The 10006-nt window shown below is 43.0% G+C and overlaps 1 protein-coding gene across 1 annotated transcript in view; it reads left to right on the plus strand.

Moving 5' to 3' along the window:
• The first annotated feature begins 4508 nt into the window (after positions 1-4508).
• nlgn4xa (neuroligin 4 X-linked a) overlaps positions 4509-10006 on the plus strand; it is a 55982-nt gene continuing 50484 nt past the window's right edge. The window contains exon 1 of the mRNA XM_037696845.1: positions 4509-4629. Within this exon, the coding sequence (XP_037552773.1) occupies positions 4509-4629 (121 nt within the window). The remainder of the gene's footprint in view (positions 4630-10006) is intronic.

A 10006-nucleotide genomic window follows, 5' to 3' on the forward strand; every position in this document is an offset into this window, starting at 1 on the left:
CAACCCTAGGTATACCGCAGTTTCAACCCTAGGTATACCGCAGTTTCTCCATATGGTCTTCATAGGGTGTGGGGGGCCTCAGTCCCAGGTGAGGAGCTCCATCATCCGGGGCGAGCTGGGCGTAGAGCTGCAGCTCCTCTGCACTGAAAGGAGTCAGCTGAGTACTGGGGGTTTACCTGTTGGTTTGATCATTTGCAAACTGGAATCTGCATTATTTGAGGGAAACTACACCTTTTATCCTTTTTCATCCTCAAATGGTGTCCCCATTGAGTTTGTTGATTCCTATAAATATTTGGGTATCTTGGTCGACTCACATCTCTCTTTTAAGGTCCATGTGGAAAACTTGGTAAAGAAACTGGAAGTTAAACTGGGTTTCTTTTTCAGAAACAGATCCTGTCTAACTCTGAACCCTGAGGAACACCTTGTATCTGTGACTTTCCTTCCCTCCATTGATTACAGTGACATTATCTACATGAACGCTCCTACAAGAACCCTGCAGATGTTGGATGCTGCAGATGTTGGATGCAGTCTATCATGGTGCACTAAGATTCATAACTGGCTGTAACTACCATACCCACCACTGCACCCAGTATTCACTGGTTAACTGGTCACCATTAACTCCACACAGACTCTCCCACTGGTATATTTTCATCTTTAAATCACTTCCTGGTCTGCTGCCTTCATACATCTCCTCCTACATGTCTCTGCGTGAGTGCAGCTACAGCGTGCGCTCTCAGGACATCATTACCTGCAGTGTTCCCTCAGTGAGGACTGAACTAGGCAAAAGGACCTTCTCCTGCTCCGCTCCTGTTTCCTGGAATATCTTGTAAAAAGACCTGAAGCTCTCGACCTTTGACCTCTCTAAGTGGCTTTAAGAATCTGTTGGACTCCTGGCAGGGACCAATGCAGACATGTTCCTGTTTTTAGTTTTCTAAATCACCTTGTGATCTAACTGTTTTTCCTGCTATTCCTCTTGATCGTCCTTGTGGTTGCTGTTTTAATTTGATTTGTTAAAAAAGAGAAACTTACATCTGTATGTTTATTTTATGACTGTCCACTGTTGTCATCACTCTGTTAATAAACCAGGTCTCTCTTGTAAATGAGTCCCCGAGGCTCAACGGGATTAACCTGTAGAAATAAAGGTGGAATGAAAAGATAAAACATTATGGTGCAAGCAAGGTATTTATTTACTTTGTGATCAACCGGCTCAAAGGCTTCAGTCAGTAAAAGTACAACACAATACTATATTTACTACTGTACGCACAGCCTGTATAAAATCATTTTAAACTTTAAGAACTAATGTACCAGCTCTTTGCAGTTTTCTAAAACCTGACTGAAATAAAGATGAAAGGACTTTGTTCAAGTAAAACACATCATTAGGACATGGGTCTGTAGTTGGTGACACTTTGGTGACCTTGGTGGGTTCACGCTCTTTAACAGAGGGAGAACTTGAGGCCAGACTTTGCTGGTGAGACTCAGATAGACTCAGGGGTCTGCAACCTGCGGCTCTGGAGCCACACGCGGCTCTTTGGTCCCTCTGCAGCGGCTCTTTCAGGCTTTGACCAAAACTGACATGAAACTGAATTTTATTGGTTGTACAAGCAGCAAAACGTGATTAGTTCAAACAAATTTCCTGTCATTTATTTAGCAAATATGTGAACACTGGAGTGATTACAAGAAGTAAAACATACTTTAACTTTATTTCTTTATACGAACAACTGTCTGCATGGTTTATAGATTTTTAATAAAAAAAAAAAAATATATATATATATATATATCTTTATAATGTCACCCCTAGTGGTCACAAAAGCCCCCTCCAGCAAACCTAAAGTGGCTCACGGGCCACCAGTTGATAACCACAGCTGTAAGAGGCTGTTGCACCTCGGGACAAGTTTAATGTCGTGAACAAAGGCGTAAAAATGTCTCCTTTGATTGTAAAGGTTGCAGACCCCTGGTCAAGACTGTCCCTACAGTAATCCACCAACCTGGCTGTGATTCAGTGAGTTCACAGATGTTGGGCTAACAGTTGAAGTGTTACATGAGAGACATTAATACCACAGAACATTGTTTTCAAGGGTTGGGCTAAATGTCTACAGCTCCGTCACTTAATTTAGTAAATGATCTTCATGGAAACCTGCCGTCAAAGGCAGTAATACACATATTTAAAATCAATGCTAGGCCTTTACTTTCATTCAATCAACCTTTATTTGTACAGGTTAATCCCGTTGAGCCTCGGGGACTCATTTACAAGAGACCTGATTTATTAACAAAGAGTGAGGACAACAATGGATAATAGACAGTCATAAAATAGGCATAGGTATACAAATTTAAGTTTCTTTTTTTTTTTTTTTTTACAAATCAAAACAGTCAAAACAAAATAGCAGCTAAAAGGACAATCAAAGGGAATATTAGCAAAAAACAGCTAGATTCTAAGGCGAATGTGGAAAACTAAAAACAGGAACATGTCTGCATTGGTTTTTTCCAGGAACTTAACAAATGCTTAAAGACACTTAGAGAGGTCAAAGGTCGAGAGCTTCAGATCTGTTTACAAGATATTCCAGGAAACAGGAGCGGAGTAGGAGAAGGTCCTTTTGTCTAGTTCAGTCCTCACTGAGGGAACACTGCAGGTAATGATGTCCTGAGAGCGCACGCTGTAGCTGCACTCACACAGAGACATGTAGGAGGAGATGTATGAAGGCAGCAGACCAGGAAGTGATTTAAAGATGAAGATGTACCAGTGGGAGAGTCTGTGTGAAGTTAATGGTGTCCAGTTAACCAGTGAATACTGGGTGCAATGGTGGGTATGATAATCACAGCCAGTTATGAATCTTAGTGCACCGTGATAGACAGCATCCAACATCTGCAGCATCCAACATCTGCAGGGTTCTTGTAGGAGCGTTCATGTAAATAATGTCACCAAAATCAATTGAGGGAAGGAAAGTCACAGATACAAGGTGTTCCTCAGGGTTCAGGGTTAGACAGGATCTGTTTCTGAAAAAGAAACCCAGTTTAACTTTCAGTTTCTTTATCAAGTTTTCCACATGGAGCTTAAAAGATGTGAGTCGACCAAGATACCCAAATATTTATAGGAATCAACAAACTCAATGGGGACACCATTTGAGGATAAAATCGGAGGAAGAACTGCTGGGACCAACTTCCTATTTGAAAAAAGCATCCCTTTGGTTTTTTCGGCATTTAGAACAAGTTTGAGGCGAAACAAATCAGTCTGGATGATGTTAAATGCAGATTTCAAAAGCTGGAAAGCCTTAGCAACTGTTTTAGCTCGACAATAAACAACTGTGTCATCAGCATAGAAATGTATGGATGCATTAGGGATGTTTTTACCTACATTATGTATGTAGATTGTAAAGAGGGTGGGTCCTAAGACTGAGCCTTGTAGTACACCATTACTGACTGTTAGATAACTGGAGGAAGTACCATTATGTTGAACACATTGCCTCCGGTCTGAAAGATAGTTAGAGAACCAACCAATGGTGTGTTCTGAGAAACCAATTTTTGAGAGTTTATGACACAAGATGTTCTGATCCACAGAGTCAAAATCTTTAGACAGGTCTAAGAAAAGTGCAGCACAATAATCTTTAGCATCCAGTGCTTCAACAACATCATTAAGAACCTTCAGTGAAGCGGTGGTTGTGCTGTGTTGTTTCCTGAAACCAGATTGATGGAGAAGTAAATGGACTGTACTTATATAGCGCCTTTCTATCTTATTTCAAGATACTCAAAGCTCTTTACACTACAATCTGTGTCCTCATTTACCCATTCATACAGGTTGGTAAGATGGTAGGTAAGATGTTAAATGAGAATCACTGACCATGTTCACCTTTCACTCCTTGGCCTCCTGGATTGTTTGTGGAGGAGAACGATGTTCTTGTGCCTGCTGTATATAGGTCCAACACACCACAGCTGTCATCAGCTGGAACAAGACATCTGTTAGCAGCCAGACAGAACTAACCTAATTTATTCTGTTCCCTTAAAGGTGATCAAACACCGACATACTTTCTGCTTATTGCTAACACTAAGATTCTAAATAAAATTATTATTATTATTAAAACTTGTTGCTGGCATTTCAAACTTTTCCAACAACAGATGCTACTGAAATTATTTGATGAAATGCAGAGCACCTATCAGCTTCATCCTGAAGTGTCAAACCTTCAAACCAGAAGGATTTGTCATCTCCTGTGACATTGTAAGATGCCACACTTCAGCTTTTAGCTACTGTTCTGCTAGATGTAGCTTCAAGGATTTATTTAGCTGATTTAATCTTTTTATTTTATCAGCTCAATTTCAGCAGTCATTCAGCTCATTGCTCGGTTCCTGTTTATCTTGTGCATAAAATAAAATTTATTTTGAAAAAAACAACAAACAGTCGTTCCCCTACAATGTCTCATTTATCACTCTGCAGTTTGTAAAAAAAGTACAACTTCTCTGTTTTGTTATGATGCTCGTGTTATGCAGATATCCACGATGAGAACGGCTTGAAGCCAGTTATGGTTTACGTCCATGGAGGCTCCTTTGTGGAGGGAACAGGGAACATGATCGATGGCAGCATCCTGGCCAGCTACGGGAACGTCATAGTCATCACCATCAACTACCGCCTTGGAGTCCTGGGTATGTGGATTTACTCTATCAGATCCTGAGGGCGACTTGTTCATAAAGTCTGTGATTTAGTGTTACCTGTTTTTTTCAAACTGTTTCTCCTACCAGAGGAACCCTTGCTCTTTTTTATTCCAAATAAACTCTGATATCTGGCTCTTCAGATTGGAAAAGAATGATTTAGTAAGGAAGACTGGCAGGTTCTGAAACACGTATAGAAATTTAGGTAGAATGTTCATTTTTACAGAGTTTATTCTACCCCCCAGAGTGTGAGGTAGGGATTGCCATCGAACAATGTCCTGCTTAAGATTCTCCATGAGAGGTAGAGAGTTCGTTTTATAGAGGTTCTTATGGTCTTCAGTTACCCATATACCAAGGTATTTGTTTTCAAAACTAAATTTTAAAATGTAGGGGCATATGTGGCTGAGTGGTTAGAGCAGTCGTCCTCCAATGCAAGAGTTGGGGGTTTGAATCCACCAGCAGTCACATGCCCAAGTGTCCATGGGCAAGACACTGAACTCCTCATTGCCTCCGATGTGTGTCCCATCAGTGTATGAATGTGATAAAGCTCTGATTAGTCTCTTTAGAATGGTTTGTTCAATTAGCTTTGTAGAGATCTAGTAGGTTTTTTTTTTTCATTCAACCTTTATTTCTACAGGTAAATCCCATTGAGCCTCGGGGACTCATTTACAAGAGAGACCTGATTTCAACAAAGAAAGATGACAACAATGGACAACAGTGACAACAATAAATAGTCATAAAAAGTCATACTACAGTTTTTTTTTTTTTTAACAAATAGGATGGCTTAAAAAAAGTAACAAAAAACAGCTAGATTCTAAGGCGAATGTAGAAAACTGAAAACAGGAACTGTATGAATGGATAAATGAGGACACAGATTGTGGTGTAAGGCCCTTTTAATGTCTTAATAAGATAGAAAGGCGCTATATAAGTACAGTCCATTTACCATAAAACATATAGTGACTAAGATTTCTTTTCTCTAAGGGTCAAAGGCATCAGCTCGTGTTTTTGAAGATTAACATTATAATAGCCAGATATTGTCACAAATTTTTGAAGCAAAGTAAGTAATTCAGGAACGCTAGTAAGAGGGTCTGATATATACAAAAGCATGTCATCGACATATCAAGAAACTTTGTGTTCTCTGCCTAATCGATTTATCCCTTTAATAATGGAGTTCTGCTGTAAAGCTACAGCTAGTGGTTCTATCACTAACGCAAATAGAAGCGGTGAGAGCAGGCACCCCTGTCTTGTACTGCATTGCAATTCGAAGTAACTGGATGTGTTACAGTTAGTGTGGACTGCTGCCATTGGGGATGTATACGTATTCTGTGCGTATATGGCTTTGGCACTTTTAATACCAGCAACCAGCTCTTTCCTTGTCCTTCTCAGTTCCTGTGTTCATGGCTTCCTGCAGGGAGTGAGCCTCTGCATTCAGCCAGGATTTCTGGTTTGGGTAACACTTTCCAGTCCCGACGGTGGTGACATCATCAGCACACTTGCTGATGTCTCCCAGGACCTAGGATGTGTATTCTTCCAGGTCGAGCTCCTCCTCATTTACAGCTTCTTTGAAGACCTGCCAGTTTGTGCATGCAAAATAGTATTTTAGTATGGAGTCACTATTCCTCATCCAACTCTTGACTTTCCTTTGTGTTGGACTGAAGTATCTCAGTGGGGGGAGGTAAGCAGGGGCCAGAAAGATGGGGATATGGTCAGAGAGTCCTAGGTAGAGTTGCCCAAAAAATCTGATCCGACCCAGCCCCAGCCCGCAGTCATAATTTCCAAACTCCACTCGATCCAACGAATTAACAGTAATTACAGGTCCGAACCCAGAAACCCCCCTCGACATTTTTAATTAGTTATTAATGGTCAGGGATGCGCAGCTGAATAAATGCGGCAGAAGATTTGGAGCTGAGAGGTATTTGTACTTTCCTGGCCATAAAAACAAACAAACATTTAAACCCTGTTTGACTGCATTCTTGTGAATTACTGAGAACCACGGACAGCTCTGACACGTGTCTGCTTTGAGATACACCTGTTGTCGGGGACGCGCAGCTGAATGAAAGCGGCAAAATATTTCGGAGCTGAGGGTGTTTGTACTTTCATTGTTGTAAAAAAGCATTTAAGCCCCGTTTCTGCCTGCATTCTTCTGAATTACTGAGACATGCAGACGGCTCTGACACATGCGCCTGCTTTGGGATTTCACCTGTTTGGGTCGTCGGCCGTGCACCTCCGCTGGGTGCAGTGGCAGGATGAACATCCATTTGGGCGATGGATCGCTGCTTGGAAGTACAGTCCCATCTGAAGCTTAACTGAACTTTTTACCTTTTTCAAGGCCAATCAACTCATGGTGAAATGGCCTCGTGCGGTTGGTGGAGGTATGGCAGGCCATGTTATCATATAATTGAATCGTGGCTAATCCTGACCTAATTAAAAGCCCGAAACCCGCCCGGCCCACCCATTAATCACATTATAACGGCCTGGCCTGGCCTTAATCTTGGTCAGTCTGGGCCGGATTTCGAGTTCGGGTTAGAAATGACAGCTCTAGTCCTAGGTAGGGGTGGTGTACAACTTTGTATGCGTCTCGCATGTTGGTGTTAAAATGCGTTTCGTGTTATTTCTTCGTGTAGGAATGGCCACATGCTGATAAAATCTTGGCAGTGTGTCCATCATTTTTACATGGTTAAAGTCACCAGCCACCACGTAAAATGTCCCAGGGTGTCTGTTTTGCAGAGAACTAATATTATCATGCAGTTCCTGCAGAGAACCTTTAGCATCAGCATCCGGGACTATGTAAACAGCTATTATAAACACCGCTGTAAACTCTCTGGGGAAATAATGTGGTTGACACTTCACTGTTAGCTGCTCCAAAGCCCTTGAACCATGAGCTGTTTATCAGAGTACAGTTTTTGCTCCAACTTTACTTACGTAGATGCACACACCCCCTTCGCATGTTTTCCCCGTTACTTCGCCACAACAGTCTGTTCGAAAAAAATCTGTCATCTAGCTGGAACGCTGAGTCAGGCACATCGCTGTTAAGCCATGATTCCTTGAGACAAAGTACAGCACATTTCCTCATCTCCTCAGAGGCACTCACTCTCAAATGAAGCAAATCCATCTTGTATACAAAGATCGGACGTTCGACAGAAAGAGCGAGGGTATTGGTAGTCTGCCAGCCTTAGCTTTCACCCTCACTAACATCCCCACCTAGCAACCTCTCTTCTTCAGCTAGGAACAGTGCCTCCTCATTCCGTTTGAGCGCTACAGCTGCAGCCTCTATGCAGATGACTTTAAGAGCTGCAATCTGCTGAGCAGTCCTGCAGTACTGCTTTGCATGCACAGACTGACAGGTCTTCAGGGAGGTAGTGGTAAATGAGGGGGAACTGTATCTGAAGGATTGCACATGTGGTGTCCTCAGATACATCAGGAAGAGCATCGAAGATGTCACCAGGACTATGATGTGCTACCTGAACTAGAAACCCTGGCTGAACACAGAGGTCCATACCCTGCTGAAAGCCAGTGATGTCTTCAGATCTGGTGGCTCACTGGAGGAGGGGAGAAAAGGAAAGAGCTGACTGCGGTTATTAAGGGGGCCAAAGCCACATACGCACAGAAGATCCAGGGACATTTCTCCTCCCAGGACCCACGGAGCATGTGGAAGGACATTAAATGTATCACAGACTACAAAGTATAACAGTAGATGTGTACAATGCCCTAGGGGCCCGTCACTGCCTAATTAACAGGTTCTATGCTGGCTTTTGAAGATAAAAATGCACCACCCAATACCAGACTCACCTCACCATCTGGAGAGAAGTCCCTCAGCGTGACTTCAGTGGAAGTAAGGAGGAACTTCAGGAGGATTAATCCTCAAAAAGCTGCTGGCCCAGACAACATCCCTGGGATGTTGCTGAGGGACTGTGCCTATCAGCTCTGCAAGGTGCTGGCCAATCTCTTTAACTCCTCCCTCATTCAAGCAACTGTCCCCACCTGCCTGAAGACCACCACCATCATCCCACTTCCTAAGAGCTGTATAGTGACTGGTCTGAAGGACTACTGGCAAGTAGCCCTCACCCTGACTCACATCAAAGCTACCATTGACGTCAGTGAGGATCCACACCAGTATGCATACAGCAAGAATCGATCAACAGAGTACGCCATCTCTTCTGTGGTCCACATTGCTCTCACACACCTGGAGCAGAAGGTCTCCAATGTTTGCATACTCTTTGTGGACTTCACATCTGCTTTCAACACCCTTCCCCAGACTCTAATATATAAACCTTAGGACCTTAGGACTAAGCCCCTCCCTGTGCAACTGGGTCCTAGACTTCTTAACCAACAGGCTGTAGTCTGTGAAGATCAACAACTTCCCCTCCTCCACCATAATCCTCAGCATTGGCTCCCCCAGGGCTGTGTGTTGGGCCCCCTCCTGTTAACTCTGCTCAAATATGATTGCACACCTCCCCATCCAGGCTGTTTTATTTTAAAGTTTGCCGATGACACAGCTGTGGTTGGATGCGTCACAAACAATGATGAGTCCAGCTACGGGCAGGAGGGGAAACACCTGGAGGGCTGGTGCAGGAGGAACAACCTACACATCAATGTGAAGAAGATGAAGGAGATGATTGTGGATTTCAGAAGGAATAAACACAACCACCCACCCCTTCTGCTCATAGGACAGTGATCCACGCCTTCATAACATCTAGGCTTGATTACTGCAATTCACTTCTGTTTGGAATCAGTCAGTCCTCCATTGCTCGTCTACAACTGGTCCAAAATGCTGCAGCCCGATTTTTAACTGGTACAGGCTATAGAGAGCACATCACGCCAGTTTTGGCCTCCCTGCACTGGCTACCCATTCACCTTCGGATCCAATTCAAAATTCTCATGTATGTTTTTAAATCACTGAACAGTTCCGCCCCATCCTATCTCACTGATCTTCTGCAGCCATATGTCCCACCGCGCTCTCTGAGGTCAGCAGACCAGATGCTTCTCTCAGTCCCAGAAACCCGTTGTAAGCTCAGAGGTGACAAGGCTTTCTCTGTTGCAGGTCCACGACTGTGGAATGAGTTGCCACTGAGTGTCCGGCAGGCTCCCACACTCTCAGTCTTTAAGTCTCGCTTGAAGACCCACTTCTATTCGCTTGCCTTTAACACGGTGTGATTTGTTTTGGTCCGGTCTGTTCTCTACTCTGTTGGCCATTTTAGTTAGCTTCTGCTGCTATTTGTATCTGTATTTTTATTTTATGTTTTCCTGTCTACTGTGCATGTTTGTTTCTTTTGTACAGCACTTTGGTTGGCCTTGTTGCTGTTTTAAGTGCTATATAAATAAATTGGTATGGTATGGTATGGTATGGTATGGTATGGTATGGTATGGTATG

This window comes from Nematolebias whitei, chromosome 24 (genome assembly GCF_014905685.2).
Source record: "Nematolebias whitei isolate Nwh7 chromosome 24, NemWhi1, whole genome shotgun sequence".
NCBI classification, from domain to species: Eukaryota; Metazoa; Chordata; class Actinopteri; order Cyprinodontiformes; family Rivulidae; genus Nematolebias; species Nematolebias whitei.